The sequence below is a fragment of the Dermochelys coriacea genome, chromosome 5 (assembly GCF_009764565.3).
Source record: "Dermochelys coriacea isolate rDerCor1 chromosome 5, rDerCor1.pri.v4, whole genome shotgun sequence".
Classification (NCBI taxonomy): Eukaryota; Metazoa; Chordata; order Testudines; family Dermochelyidae; genus Dermochelys; species Dermochelys coriacea.
Window position 1 is genome coordinate 104,704,718 of NC_050072.1, and position 16,079 is coordinate 104,720,796.

At 34.8% G+C, this 16,079-nt stretch overlaps 1 protein-coding gene across 6 annotated transcripts in view; it reads left to right on the forward strand.

Annotated features, from left to right (window-relative positions):
- Positions 1 to 16,079, forward strand: part of RIC1 (RIC1 homolog, RAB6A GEF complex partner 1) — an 85,959-nt gene that overhangs the window by 51,453 nt on the left and 18,427 nt on the right. For all 6 annotated transcript variants that reach the window (XM_038401180.2, XM_043515547.1, XM_038401181.2 and 3 more), the window contains 9 exons: positions 2,148 to 2,236; positions 3,901 to 4,045; positions 4,591 to 4,639; positions 7,762 to 7,914; positions 8,294 to 8,497; positions 11,646 to 11,684; positions 11,980 to 12,090; positions 12,792 to 12,881; positions 14,986 to 15,146. In XM_038401180.2, coding sequence (XP_038257108.1) covers positions 2,148 to 2,236; positions 3,901 to 4,045; positions 4,591 to 4,639; positions 7,762 to 7,914; positions 8,294 to 8,497; positions 11,646 to 11,684; positions 11,980 to 12,090; positions 12,792 to 12,881; positions 14,986 to 15,146 — 1,041 coding nt within the window. The remainder of the gene's footprint in view (positions 1 to 2,147; positions 2,237 to 3,900; positions 4,046 to 4,590; positions 4,640 to 7,761; positions 7,915 to 8,293; positions 8,498 to 11,645; positions 11,685 to 11,979; positions 12,091 to 12,791; positions 12,882 to 14,985; positions 15,147 to 16,079) is intronic.

The following is a 16,079-nucleotide window of genomic DNA, read 5'->3' on the forward strand; positions in this document are numbered from 1 at the left end:
ACCAATAAAGTTTTTGAAGATAAAAATAGTACCTCATATTTCTGGGATGAGATTTTTTTTCGTTTATTTAAATGACTGAATTGCCTGTTTTGCTTTTTTAACTTTTGGCTGCTACAGTTAAATAAGCAGTTTTGTGTAGTTGTATAAAATTTAAATTAGTTATGGCTTAAAAAAATTATAATCCATGGTGGGACTGCACTTGGTTACTAACAATGGAAATACAAATATAAAAATGCAAGCTATTTAGAGAATTTCTCCAACTTGATTTATTTTTAGCCTTGTGGCCTGTACTGCTGAAACTTGAAACAGAATATCCATGTAATAATGTGAAGACAAGGTTTAGAGGGGACAGTAAGGACTTTATACCATTTTTTAACATTGAACGATTCATTTTCATTGTATCCCCCCAACTAGAAAAAACACCATGAAAAGCTATAAATAGTGTACCATTTTTCTACTGATCTATCATCTGATCTTGTTACATACTCAGCATCTTGGACTGCCACTGAAGTGCTCAATTTTACATATGATAGGATAGTTTCAGTACAGTTGGTGTTTCTATTATTTTTTTCCCAGTAAACATTGAATCATTTGAAAAGTATACCACTATAAAGAGCAGTAGAGACTTATTCCAATTGGCAGCTTCTTTGAGTGAAGGAAGTGACTTCACTAATGTGGTTCTTGCTTCTAGTATTTTTTTAGATTATTTTAGTTTACATTTTTACATGTCTAATTATAAATACATTATTTCCTTTGAGGCAACTACCACAGAGTAAAACTCTGAGCTGTGCAGCTAATGGACACTAGGATGTACATGCATATTTGCTCTCTACAAACTCTCTGAGATGAAACCGTATGCACCTTTTTTTCATCACATCTGAACTCCTGTTTTGATGCTTTTTTAATCAATATTAAACAATGCTGTTTAAAACTAAAGGGGTTTTGCCACTCCTGTAGTTTTCCTACCATTTATAGACATTTGTCTATTTTCTTTCTTCTGTACTTATAAATGCAACAGTTTGTAGAATAAGTGTGTGAGGAAAGAGGAGGAGTCACTGACAGTGAACTAGCAGTTGAACTCTGATGTTTGAAACTGCCACTTTACTCCCACCTTATTTCCAATTTTAAAACTTTTTAAATAAGCTTCAGGAGCAGGTTCAGGAGATTCTTCCCAATCTCAAACTAGCAGGATTGGTTTGGAATGAGATAGCCCTACTCATTTTAAAAAGGGGCAACACATAACTAGAGAACACACATTACAGCTACTATTGACAGAATACTCAGTTCTATAGTATAGAATGTAAGCTGGGAAGAGATACTTAGCAAATTTGCTAGGTGACTGGGCATCTTTTTCACCGAAAAGCTGAAAATATAGAAACTCTGTTATGCTAAGCTACTGTCTTGCCCTTCCATTTCAGTTCCACTTGTCAGGTATTAATTTGTCTCACCCATGGGGTAGCTATTTTCAGAGCAGATTATAAGAATTTGGGCCATCTGTATTTTAGTCTTCCACTTATCTGTCTGCTTTTGGGCATATATTTAATTAAATACTGTTTTCTTTTAGTTCTACTCCTTTTTACAATTTTGTACTTATTTTTTATTTTATTTTTTGAATAATAAAGCACCCTTTATTTGCCACAGGGGGTAGTATAAAACAGACTTCTGGCAACACAATAAATAGTGCATCAATTCCAAAGGTATTCTATGGGGATTATTATGGACTTGGAATCCATTTAAACATTTACAACATATAGAATGCTTTCATTGATCCAAATAGTATTCATTGCAGTGGTAGTTTCATAAATTTGTCTTGTTTTAAATGTTAACTGACAGAGTGTGTCAGTCTCTAGTCTTCAATACAAAACATTAATCTTTTACTAGTTTAATATCCATTTAAAAATCTCTCATGTTTAATTGTATAATTATTTTTGCTTTGTGATAAGAATTTAATCTATTAAATACAATGTAAACTTGAAACTGCTTTTTTTAATCTGCTTTTAAATACATTGGTGTTTATGAATTATGAGTCAGGCACTTTTGTGAACTGAGGGCCCCTTTTATACAACCTATATACCAGTTTTTACGTGTTGTAAGAGTTACTTAGTTTTTTAAAAGTACTTGAGCATAAAATGTCTTATCTCTTCTAGCGGCTCTGTGCAAGTTTACACAATAGATAACTCCACGGGAGCCATGCAGTTGTCTCATAAATTGGAGCTGACACCAAAACAATATCCTGGTGAGTTCTCATATGCTAACTTTCTTACCAGAGTTTGCAGTTGTGTTTTATGAAGATCATGCTGATTCTATGGAATATGTTAAATTGTGTGTTGAGTGTCATGATGTTTCTTGTAAATATGTTGAAAACACAACTTGATGCCCGTTAATAATTTTAACGATCTTTATGCTGTGATTTCCAAACACACACAATTTACAATAGAACATTGATTTTTTGGCACAGTGATCTTGAAAAAACCCTCATTTTGTTCTTGCATGTTTTGAATCTACACATTATTGCATTTTTCAGAAATTAAAGAACATTTCCTATACTATCCAATGCTAGTAAACATCTGTTTATTTACAGTAACAAGTGGTTTTCTTAGTATGCTTTTACTTCTGTGTGCTTACGTTGGTCTCCTGGGTGCTTTTAATTGACGGATTTGGATATATGTGTCTTGTGAAATAAGTCGGAAGTTTGCAAATGAAGTGTGGATCTCTTATTCAATAGCTTACTTTAGTAAAATTTAGATAGGAATGCTTTTAGTGTTTTCCTTTAAAAGGTGTAAAGTACCAAGGTTTACATATTACTTTCTTCTTAGGTTTTAAGTCCCTCTGCTGGCCAAGTGAGAAATAACACTGGACTCATTGTAGTAGAAAAGTTACCTTCTGTTCTTAGGTCTTCCTTAATTCCTCCCTTTGGATCATCTGTACTATAGCGCAGGGTGCGCTGGCTACATGATACACAACCTGAACAATACCAAACTCTAGTCTTGCTGTACCAGTGTATTTGGATGCTGATTTTGAATACGGGAATCAAACTTCCCTTCCCTCTTTCTCCTTTGATGTAAATGCAGAACAAAATCCTCTTTTCCATTGCTACTCTGATATATTGTAAGCGGGCATGAAGTACTCTTCGTCAAAATGCGTAGTGAGTAAATCAAGTGGTAAGAATTTGCATAGTGGACTCAAGACAATTCACAACATTTCTATGTAGTTCAATAGAAAATCTTACAGGATCTCCCAAATTCTAGCAAAAAATGCTGTAGGAGTCCAGTGTACTTTAGTTGACTGCTCTGTGATGTTACTTGAACATTAGACACTGTAATTTTCCTCACAGTAGACATAATAAATATGAACGGACCTGGGGGTGAGGGATAGATGAAGAGGTAAATTATGCATGCCTTATGCTGAAGAGCACATTTGTACTGGTCCTAGTACAAATGTTTCAAGAACATGTCATCCATGTGAAGATATGAACCTTGTAATACTGCCATGGTCAGTGGGGACCAAGGATGATCAAATGAGTTAAGTGCTGATTGTATAAGCTAAAGATGCCTAAGGGCAGCTATAAACTCTTAGCTTTCCAAGATATTTTTTTCAGAATGTAGGGAAATATATTCATTCCTTTGGGGTAGGTGTATTCCCACCCCTCATATACTTCAATAGAATTCCCATGATTTTGATCAAATCTTGGGGAAGAATTCATATTGTGTTCTTCATATCTTTTTCATTCCTTTTTGACACGCTGAGATTTGTGAAGCAGAAAGTTTCTAACTCAGCAGATCAGAAAAATAACACAGCATTCTTGTATTTAATACAAAACTGTGTGCACAATATGGTAAAAGCAGCTAAATCATTATTTTGACGCTTTTCATGTACGTTTTCCTGTCTGTGTATTAACAGATATTTGGAACAAAACAGGACCTGTAAAACTGATGAGATGGTCTCCTGATAACTGTGTTGTTATGGTTACCTGGGAATGTGGAGGCTTGTCCTTATGGAGTGTTTTTGGTGCCCAGCTTATCTGTACTTTGGGAGGAGATTTTGCGTGAGTAAATATTAGCTAGATACAAGAATGATGTACCTTGACAAAAAAAATCCCTGCATTCTTTTGTATTTGACTTCAGTCACTGGACAATTCTTTAAGTGATCAATTAGTAGTTTTAGATCATTTTCTCAAGCTACTTTTGCTTCTCTAGAGGCCAGAAAATACTGACACAGTTTAAGCAAGGAGGAAGGTTTGAAAATAACAGTACTACCTTTTTTGAGGTGGTTTTCGTTGCCAGCAAATCTCATCGCCCTAAAGAAACTATAAGGAAAATATTAAAAAGTCCCTTTACTTTCTGTAAATGGCATGCTACATTTTAATAGCATCCAGTATAACCAAAAGCATGAACTTAGAGAGCTCTTGCATTACAAACAAGTGGCAGTGGCTTTGCATGTAAGCCATAGCATGAATCAAATAGACCGTACAGCTTGAGCCGTGAGTAAAAATATAAATACTAAGACAATGCTGACATAGCAAGATTTTTTTTTTTTTTTTACTGTGAATCCAATTTAGTTTCAAGTCAATCTTATTGTGTTCTATTGTAGTTATCGGTCTGATGGTACCAAAAAAGACCCTCTAAAAATCAGTTCTATGGTAAGTACAATTGTAAATAGCAACACAGTAAGAAGTCTAGTTGAGTCTCATTTATGTACTTTGGATTAGAAAAAAAATCAGGTAACCCAAACTGTGTTTTCAGTAAATGTAACAAGTAGCTATACTGTTGTTTTTTAAAAAACAAACAACGCGCACAACCCAAAAAACGCACACAACTGTTCAGTTTGCCTTAAACTAATTTTTGGCTATTTTTGGTATGCATGCTTAACCATAAGGGAAAGTCTTTCTTTTGGTATTGCTCTTAAAATTAAGGCTGAGTAAGATAACTGGATGAGCTCTGTGGCTTAACTTTTTTCTATTTCATGTAACTTGGAACAATAAATAAGCCTCTCTACATCAGAATACGTTGAAACTGAAAACTTCATGGCCATAACTTTAATTTTACAAAATTTAATTTAATTTACAAAACTATCTGTGGTGACTTCTGTAGTTTTTAATTTTTGTTTGCGTTAAAACAAGAGCAGTTAAAACAATTCTTGATGTATTTGTATTGTGAATTGGTCTGAAATTCTGCCAGTCTGAGTCAAACATTTGTGAAAAGAAAAGAGCTGATGAAATAGCAAGGCTCCTCTCCGCTAACTGTGGAACATCTTGTACAATTTAACTGAAGTACTGAGTTATGTTTAAAGTCTTAACACCAACAAAATTCATATTCCTTTTTGTATGTAGCTTTGGAATATGTACCACAAAATGGTTGGGGAGGAGGATGGGCTGGGGCAGGTCACTTAGCCTCTCTCTGCCTCATTCCCATCTATAAAATGGAAGTCCTAGAGAGGAGACCAGCACCATAAGGATGAAAATCGCCCATTGAAATTCATAAAAATGCCATTCCTACAACTGAGTTGGTCATGGGATATGTGCAGACATCACAAAATGGTATAAATGTCTATATATTGTTAGGAGGAGATGACATACTAGCTGGGTTTTCTGAAAGTCTAGGATGAAATCCTGAATTCAGTGGAGTTTTGTCATTGACTCCAGTGGGGCCAGGTTTTTACCATTAGTTTTACGTTAGCTTTTATTAGGGATTTAAACCAGTGCGCTAAACAGTGTTTTTTTGTTTTTGTTTGGTTCTTTTTTTGCCTATAAAGCCTTTAACATGTGGACTTCTTTAATAATTTGTTTTCTGTTTAGCAGATGTTACATATATACTTGTTTTTAGAAGTTCTAACTACAGCTTACTATTCGTATTTATGAAATAGGAATATAGAACTTAAACACGGAAAAGATCTATACATCTGGGTCCATCCCCTGCCAATGGAGGAGGTGATCCACCGACAAAGATCATATCGCATCTATATATTTTAGAATTCAAAATAAGTCTTGAAAATGCGTTGCTTCAAAAGGACCTAACAACTGGTGCCTAAGATGCCATTCCGAGCAATGGGGCATTCTGCTTACAGTGCTGAGACAGATTTTTGCAGACTATTGGTTAAGCTAAGTGGGAGAAAGATGGTTATGCAAGAGATACTTTCTGTTAATTTTAATATTGGTACCATTGTTGGCAAAAAGAAAAGGAGTACTTGTGGCACCTTAGAGACTAACAAATTTATTAGAGCATAAGCTTTTGTGAGCTACAGCTCACTTCATCGGATGCATTTTTTTTCTTTTTTTTTTTTTTTCCCACCAAATGCATCCGATAAAGTGAGCTGTAGCTCACAAAAGCTTATGCTCTAATAAATGTTAGTCTCTAAGGTGCCACAAGTACTCCTTTTCTTTTTGCGAATACAGACTAACACGGCTGCTACTCTGAAACCTGTCATTGTTGGCAAGGTGCCCATTTTTTAAAAAAGCATTTCAGAGTTTGAGAGTAGTTAAAGTGGAGATAAACATTTGTTTCTCCAAAAAAAACCTGTAACAGATTTCCAGTCTTGGGTTTGTGCTTCCTAGCATGACACAAGCAGGAAAACACCCATTGCTTAGTCTTAAAGCCACTGGATCCAGCAGGTTTTTTTTTCATGCACCATCTCTGTAGTCACAGAGTAGCAGCCGTGTTAGTCTGTATTCGCAAAAAGAAATGGAGTACTTATGGCACCTTAGAGACTAACAAATTTTTAAAATTTAACAAAATTTGTTAGTCTCTAAGGTGCCACAAGTACTCCTTTTCTTTTTTCATCTCTGTAGTGAAACCATAGCAGCTCTTAGCACTTCCAACTAACTGTTGTTACTGCTGATAATGGGAGATCTTCCGTTGGTTGATTGCTGTGATGTCCCTTCTGTCCAGGCACATGTTTACTAATTAACTTGGGCAATGAAAATGTCCAGTCTTCTGCATAGTTTTTCTACTGTCTCTTGCAGAACATTTGAAGTCGGCGTATATTTTAAATGTAAATAACTAGCATTAATGCAGCATTAAGGTTGAGAAATCAAACACGAGCCTAGAAACAAGAAAGATTGCTCTGCAAACATTAATCACTGTCTGTATTATATATGCTTTATCATAAAGATTGATAGATTGGTGGTTTACTTTTAACAAAAAAACACCCAAAATCAAATGCTGGTGGTGACTGTCCAGTTACTGACCTTGAGTCATGGTATGTTCCTATGCTGTCTGCTTTTCAGTTGCCTCTTGCAGTACCATTTTTTTAATCTTTACTTTTCTAGAAATGCTTTTAGTGCTTTTGAAAGGCTTGATCTGCTAAAACTAATACTGTGTACAAAATAAAATTACTTACCTATGAATATATAATTCATATTCACAGGAATAAGTTTAACAAATCATTCCCCAACATATTCCTCTTAAAGTTATAATTTATGGGTGCTTTAATCTTTTTTTTTAAATTTTTTCAAATTCTATATTTTTCTAGCTTTTGCATAGAGAAGAATTTAAACTGGGCATTAAAATGTCTTCCCTGCCAGGAGTAGCTATGCTATATCTGCTGGAGCAGCTGACTTGAAAACTTCAAGCTGTGGGAGTTCCCTGCCAGTCTTATGGCTGGCCTAAGACCCTGGGGCCAAAAGGGGTGGTGTTCTATAAAGAGAGTTCCTGTATGTTTTGTTTTTCTGATGTGATATAATTATCACAATTAAGTGAGAGAGAGAGAGAGAGAGAGAGAGAGAGAGAGAGATAATTTTTTTTTTTTTGTTCTGCATGTGTTCAGAGCTGGGGTTCAGAAGGCTATCACCTGTGGTTGATCGATGGGAATTGTTCTCTGAATGCAGGGTGTGATATAGATACCAAGAATGAAGCTCATCAGCTTGGTATTCTGCAATTTCAGTTCATCAAGAGTGCACTCACTGCTAACACTTGCATGGTACGTGTACATAGATAGATCTTACTATTTTAGAGATTATCCCCAGTTTTCAGATAACTTTTTTTTGTTTCTTCCTTTATCAAGTGAAGTCTGGTGTGTTTTCCAATAGTTAAATTGTCATGTTTATGTATGTTTCTCTTGTCTTAAGTGTCTTTCTAATTAAGCAAAATCTGCTTTTCAAATAGCAGATATTTTGAAAATACTGCTGTATATGATCATTCACTGTTTGGTATCTCTATGTTGGTGCTTCAGAGATGGAAAAACTGCCTTAAATCATACATTTCTGATTGTTGAAGTTGGACTCTGCGAAATGAAGTGTTTTGTGTTTGTTTTATTTTCTGTGCAGTAATGTCATTTATTTGTCTTTTTTTTAATATAGAGTAACCAGGAGCAGGTCCTCCTGCAAGGAGAAGATCGCTTGTATTTGAACTGTGGGGATGCAACACAGGCCCAGAATCCCAGAAGTGCTTTATCACACTCTGATCAAAAGCCCATCAGGGAAAGGGGCCCATTTTTGGAGGGCAGTTTAGATTCTCAGGGTTTAAGCACTTTATTAGGACACAGGCATTGGCATGTTGTACAGGTAATTCTCCATTTGTTACTCAAATAGTATTTTTGCACTTACTTGCTATCACCTGAACCTGGTGGTGTCTGCTTTTCTTTTTATCCCTTCTGCAAGTATTGTCTGTGTTTCGTATAGTGTGAAATCTCTGTGCCCTGCTGTTTCCTATTGCTTGCTCACATGATACAGCTTATTTCCCGAGGGCCAAAAGAATTTTGGCTGTCCTTTTTTCCTCCAGCTGTGGATTCGCCTCCTAGCCAGTCAAGGGATTAATAGGGCTAAATGCCTTTTTCTGACCTCATGAGAGAGAGCAAGAGAGCTATTTTTTTCCCACGTACAAATTTTTTTCCCTCCTGCCCTGAAGAAGCATTGGGGATGTTGGAGGTACGAAATACTCTGTAGACTATATGAAGTTTCTAATGCCCATGTAGACAGATTTAAAGATTTGTCTATTGCAGACAACTTCAGGGTTTTGGCAATACATGCAAACTGTTTGTTTAGATGAGGAGTTGAAACACTTTATAGTATCATATCTTGCAAGAAGAAGGTGTTTCCAGAAGGTGTTAAGTCCAAAGCATCATGCTTACTCATTCCAGCAGTGAGGAACAACACAGATAATTCTGAATCCATAATTTTAGACAGTTTCCTGCTTACATATCTGCTTTATGGATTTCACTAAAACTGAGGATGACACTTTAATAAAATTGACATCAGGATTTAACTTGCTGTATGTGCAGCATCTGCATCAGCATAATTATTAGGCACGGGTATCAATACCAGGCTCCAGGTGCTGTCAAACCTCAGATCCATATACCAGCGTTAGCCCTAGTGTTTTGTTTCATGTGCCACTTTTTTGTATACTATCTTTATGAAAATTTTTGATGTAGTACTTTCCACAGATTAGAGCATAGGTCTGATTTTTTTAAAAAAGCCTCTACACCCCTCACATCTTTCCTGGCTTTTTGGCTTTTTTGACTAATTACAGTCATTAACCCATGATATTTTACAAACTGATGCCTTTTAAAATAAATAATCTACAGAACCTGTTGAGTATTTTTTATGTGGGTTTCTAATCTGACTCTAATTTAGAATATATCTGCTTCCCTTTAATGAAAACTACCTCATCTAAGCAAGCAGCTTCATTTGAATTATGGCGGCTGATGGTTTAGTTGCTCATATGATATGAGCAGTAGCGCCAGACAGACTGTCCTAACAGACTTGCACAGAGGAATTTGGACCCACCTTTTCTTCTATTTCTCCATTGCACTCAAAAATGAGAAGGAATGTTACACAGGAGAAGAACTGTACAATAAATACCAATCTAGGTTGAGATCTGTTTGATAGGCCTTTACACACAGGTAATGGTAGGAATTCTCAGACAACTGCTGTCTTTACCCCCATTGCCTTAGTTTATATGCTGAGGCAGTTGGTAATGAGTAGTAAAAGAGTGTAAGGAAAACCAGACAGCATACTTGATATTAGAGAAATTTATCCAACTGACAAAAATCTCCTTCATAATGGTTTCACTTATTAAAAAAATGCAGGCCTTGATTCTTTCAAGAATTGAATGATCTTATTTGATGACTCAACCAAATACATTTTTCTCTTGCCTAAACTCATCCAAGTTGAAAATTTACAGGAGAAAAGTTCCCTTGAAGTACTGTATCCTGCAAAATAGCCTTGATTGTTTTCTATTTAAATAGCTACTATATCTTTTTATGGACAGTAAAAATTAATTTGGTAAGGCTTTGGATCACTCAAGAATACTGATTATGTAAACTTTCTCTCTGGAAAGGAGCTGGTGTCTTTTATAAATTGCTTGCATTGAGTCTTTTTTAGTTTTCGCTGTCGGTGGTTGTTATCAATTCAGTATCTTCCTAAGTCCAACCTTTTTCTCATTTCAATGCCAGCCACTTTCCAAACGCTTGGACTTTCATGTCAAAAGAATCAGAAGTTAAAATCTAAGTCTGGAAGACTTGTTCCCTGAAACTTATAATTTACCTCAAACCTAGGTTGAGTAAGTAGTTGTCTTGTGAAATGTTTACCTGATGGGTTACAGTGAATTTCCTAAATTTGGCTGAAATTATGGTTAATATCTTTATAAATTGCAGATGGGAATGGAAGTCTTTTCATCTTTCTCTTCATTCCCCAAGAAGAATAATTTGAGTTTTTTAGCAAAAAGAAACTTATTGATATTCCATACTGAATCTAATTTTGTCTGTGGCAGAAGTTGAAGCTAATTTAAAACAGCTCGATAACTGACCAAGAAATATAATCGTTGAACCATAAATCAAACTAGAGATATTTTCAGACAACTGTATTAGAGAACAAAATCCTTCCCTTCCCTATAACCATAGTTCTAGTTACGCTTCTTGCCACTAGTTTGCTGTACTGCAGTTTGTATACAGACTATAATAGAATTTTACCATGTTCATTTCCTGAGAAGAACATAACTTAGCATATACCTTCTGTGCAAAATAAAACCATTAAAGGGAGTGAAAAAAGGCAAATTTAAAAAAAAAAAACCCACCTCTTCTGACTCAATTGTTATGTCAGTTCAAATCCAAGAAAATTTGATTTCTGTAGTTGATGGCTGAAGAAACCATGCATAACAGATGATTTTACTGAATGGAATCTTCCCTTGACAACTCTTCAATTGATGGAAAAAAATCAACTGCTTTAAGGGGAAAAAAATCTAAAAAAAAAAAAAAAATAGTATATTGTACTGTAACTCACTATTAGTAGATTTTTACATATTTTAAGAACAGCAAACAAGCTTAAAATATGTTAAAATTATTTTCTAGGAAAATGATAGAATTGTATAATTCTAATGATCAGACTTTGAATGCAAGTTTCTGAATATCAGCGAGATTACTGCTTCCAGTGAGTTGCACTCTGGATAAATGGTATTTAAATGTAGCACATTCAGTCAATTGAAACTTAATGTTTATATAATTCTAAAATGTATTGGAAAGAGTGGAGTGAGGGAAGAATTGTGGTGGTTAAAAAAACTCCAATGGCTGTGAACAAACCAGAATGTTCTGGAACTAAAAATAGATAAAAGAAACAGTTTTGACTGTGTGTGCATGTCCCTGAAAGTGTGTGAATTTTTATCATTTCAGTTTGTTCTCAGTACAGTGATCTGTATTATATTACTTTTTTTTTTTAGATTCACAGTACGTATCTAGAAAGCAACTGGCCTATAAGGGTGAGTTACTTAAAAATAGCTTGGTGCTTGATGAAAAATGCAAGCATTAGGTTTTTATAATTGTTCTTGTTATAGGATGAGATTGTCACTATATTAAATCAAAGCAATTTATGTATTTAAAAGAAAAATGTCCTTTATTTAAAAGTATGTTAGAGAACATTCATACTCAGACAATTTTCAAGTTTTAAGTTGAGTATATTAATATTGCTAAAGTATTGATCTCCTTGAATAGAAGTATGCAATTTTTGAAAGATTTTTAAACAATATTTCCTCCCCCCCCATTTTGTCTGAACAGTTTTCAGCCATTGACAAGCTGGGGCAGAATGTAGCTGTTGCTGGCAAGTTTGGTTTTGCACATTATTCTTTACTCACCAAAAAATGGAAGTTGTTTGGGAACATTACCCAGGTGCGTGCTGACTAGTTTTATAAGCTTGTATGCAATTCAAACAGATTTATTATAATCACAATATTTTGAACATATTTTTAGTTTTCTACCAAATCATGTGTTTTCAAATGAATTTCTTGAAGACAGAGTAGGGAAGCTGGTTTTGCATATCTTGACATAAAACACATGAAAAGTAGTATAGTTTGGAACAAACTTGACAGTAAAATATATGAATTATAGCAAAAAACTGTAAGCCTGGATGCCTAAAGTGAGATTCCTAAATCCATGTCTCAGCTCTTATATTGGAGTTGTAGATGCTCAGCACCTCTGAAAATCAAGTATGAAACCTAACTTTAGGCACCCAGAATTTCAAATTTTGGCCTTTAGTGTGAAAACAACTATAATTTAAAAAGATGTAGATTTGCTGCGTTCACTGATGAGCCATATGTAGAACTTGGCTTTGTTGAATAGTTTTTGAGTATCGCGTATCCATCTGAAAACCCTTGAAGACTTATTTTTTAAAAATTGTCATACCCAAATAAGATTGTTCTATGAGTAGTGATACAGTTTTATATGTAGTCTACAGAAAGCTTATATATGTATTAAGTCTGTATAATTCTCTATGTATTCATTTATTTTTGTGTGTATAAGTTGTGATTTGTGGAAACTTCTAAGCAGTTTATAACCTTGCTAACTTGATTGATCTTTCATTTTATTTTAAGGAGCAAAATATGATTGTAACAGGTGGCATAGCCTGGTGGAATGATTTCATTGTTCTTGCATGTTATAATTTAAGTGACCGCCAAGAAGAGGTAAGGCATTTGTTTCTTCAAGCAAGCTAATCAGTTGCTGTCGTCTTTATGTTTTCTAAATATTAAGGCTGTTGATTAATCGCTGTTAACTCATTATACGATTAACTCAAAAATAATCATGATTTTAAAATTAATCGCAGTTTTAATCACAATGTTAAATGATAGAATACCAGTTGAAATTTATTACATATTTTGGATGTTTTTCTACATTTTCATATCTATTTGGTGTTGTAATTGATATCAAAGTGTATATTGTTTTTTATTACAAATATTTGCACTGTAAAAATGACTTTTATATTTTTCAATTCACCTCACACAAATATTGTAGTGCAATCTTTGTCGTGAAAGTATAACTTACAAATGTAGTTTTTGTTCTATAACTGCACTCAGAAACAAAACAATGTAAAACTTCAGAGCCTACAAGTCCTCTCAGTCCTACTTCTTGTTCAGTCAATCGCTAAGACAAAAAGGCTTTTCATTTACAGGAGATAATGCTGCCCACTTCTTGCTTTCTGGTGACATTGTAAATAAGAACAGGTATTTGCAGACCTGTGATTATTTAAATTGGTATTGCATAGCACTTTTGTAGCACGCATTGCAAGATATTTACGTGCCAGATATGCTAAACATTCCTATGCCCTTTCCATGTTTTGGCCACCATACCAGAGGACATGCTTCCATGCTGATGATGCTCTCTTTTTAACAAGAGTTAATTAAATTTGTGACTGAACTCCTTGGGGGAGAATTGTATGTCCCCTGCTTTTTTACACCCGCATTCTGACATATATTTCATGTTATAGCAGTCTCAGATGATGACCCAGCACCTGCTCTTTTAAGAACACTTTCACTGCAGATTTGACAAAACGCAAAGAAGGTACCAATGTGAGATTTCTAAAGATCGCTAAGCACTTGACCCAAGGTTTAAGAATCTGAAGTACCTTCCAAAATCTGAAAGACAAGGTGTGGAGCATGCTTTGAGAAATCTTAGAATAGCAACACTCCGATGTGGAAACTACAGAACCCGAACCACCAAAAAGAAAATCAACTTTCTTTCTGCTGGTGGCATCTGACTCAGATAATGAAAATGAACATGCGTCAGTCTGCACTGCTTTGGATTGTTATCGAGCAGAACCTATTGTCAGCATGGATGCATGTTCCCTGGAATGGTGGTTGAAGCATGAAGGGACATATGAATCTTTAGCACGTCAGGAATGTAAATATCTTGTGACACCAGCTACAACAGTGCCATATGATTGCCTGTTCTCACTTTAAGATGACATTGTAAACAAGAAGCAGGCAGCATTATCTCCTGCAAATGTAAACAAACTTTTTGGTGTAATCGATTGGTTGAACAGGAAGTAGGACAGAGTGGACTTGCAGGCTCTAAAATTTTACATTGTTTTATTTTTGAATGCAGTTTTTTTATACATAATTCTACATTTGTAAGTTCAACTTTCATGATAGAGATTGTACTACAGTACTTGTATTAGCTGAATTGAAATACTATTTTGTTTTTTACAGTGCAAATACTTGTAATCAAAAATAAATATAAAGTGAGCACTGTACACTTTGTATTCTGTGTTGTAATTGAAATCAGTATATTTGAAAATGTAGAAAACATCCAAAAATATTTAAATAAATATTCTATTATTGTTTAACAGTGCAATTTGTTGCACGATTAATTTTTTTAGTTGCTTGACAGCCCTACTAAATATAGAGGCAGTTTGGGGGAATCTTGTATAACTCTTCAGTTGGGAGGGGGCTCAGTGTGAATAGGAATTTGAATGAATGACTTTCCCTAGTTTAAAAAAATATTTGAGGAAGGTAAAAGAACTGTCCTTTGTTCAAGGTTTGCAGTTTTAGAATTCTCTCAATTTTTTTTGTTTTACTTTTGCTGTTGATAACTACAGTAGTACTACCAGTTAAGCATTCAGTTAGTTTAGTATACAATTTAAAATTGCTTCCTAAAACATTTTGCTAGGAATCCAAGACAGCCATAACACACAAATCCATATGAGGCATTAATGGGTCTGTTGAAGTTTTTAGGTTACGTTGATGTTTGCAGCAAGAGAATTCTTGTCTAAACCACTAATTGTCCTTACAGCTACGAATCTACCTGCGAACATCCAATCTGGACAATGCATTTGCACATGTCACCAAAGTGCAGGCAGAAACATTACTACTCAGTGTCTTCCGGGATATAGTAATATTGTTTAGAGCAGATTGTTCTATTTGCCTTTATAGTATTGAAAGACAACCTGATGGGTGAGTATGACTGAAGCAAGTCTATGAAATTATTTTATTACATTTTTATAGTAATTAACTTAGAAATATCTCCTCTATATGAGTAATTTCCTTTATAAACTGTTAGTCTTAAGATTAATCATAGGCTTTGATAACTTAGAGACAACTTTTCAAAATGTGGCATCCATTTGTAGCCATTCTATCACCTGTGTATGCAAATGATAATGCTCAAAATGTGGATACAAGGGTTTGCATATTTGGAAGCTTGTATGCACACATGCTTACCCAGAGAAACTTTTTGAGCGCTGTCACTTTCACATAGAATTTACGTGTGCAAGTGACAGTGCCTGAAATGTGCACATACAATCTTGTGTTTGTGAAAAAGGTGTCAGAATTGAGGCACATTTGAAAACTTGGGCCATTTTAGCTGGTAAGGAAAGTAACCTGGGCTTCTGGTGTTTTCTCTTGGGACTTTTATCACACATTGAGGAGATTACACTTGAGGAAGATTGACTGACTGATTAAATTTGCAATGATTACTGCTTAGCTGATTCTAATTATCTGCATCTCCAGACGTGTTGGGTTCCAGTCCACTGAATGCATCCGATGAAGTGAGCGGTAGCTCACAAAAGCTTATGCTCAAATAAATTTGTTAGTCTCTAAGGTGCCACAAGTACTCCTTTTCTTTTTGCGAATACAGGCTAACACGGCTGCTACTCTGAAACCTGTCCTTAGATATTTGAAATTGTAGCTTTTAAATGTTGTGTTTTTAGCATAAACCTGCATGTGAAAACAATGTACAACTTTCATAATTTATAAAACCTGCATGCAGACCTGTGATTATTTAAATTGGTATCAGTAACTTTACAAAATCTGTAAAGTTCTTTTCTAAATAGAGAATTTAAAAAAAAAATCTAACTGTACTCACCAATTAATTCTGTCTGTTTAGCTTTC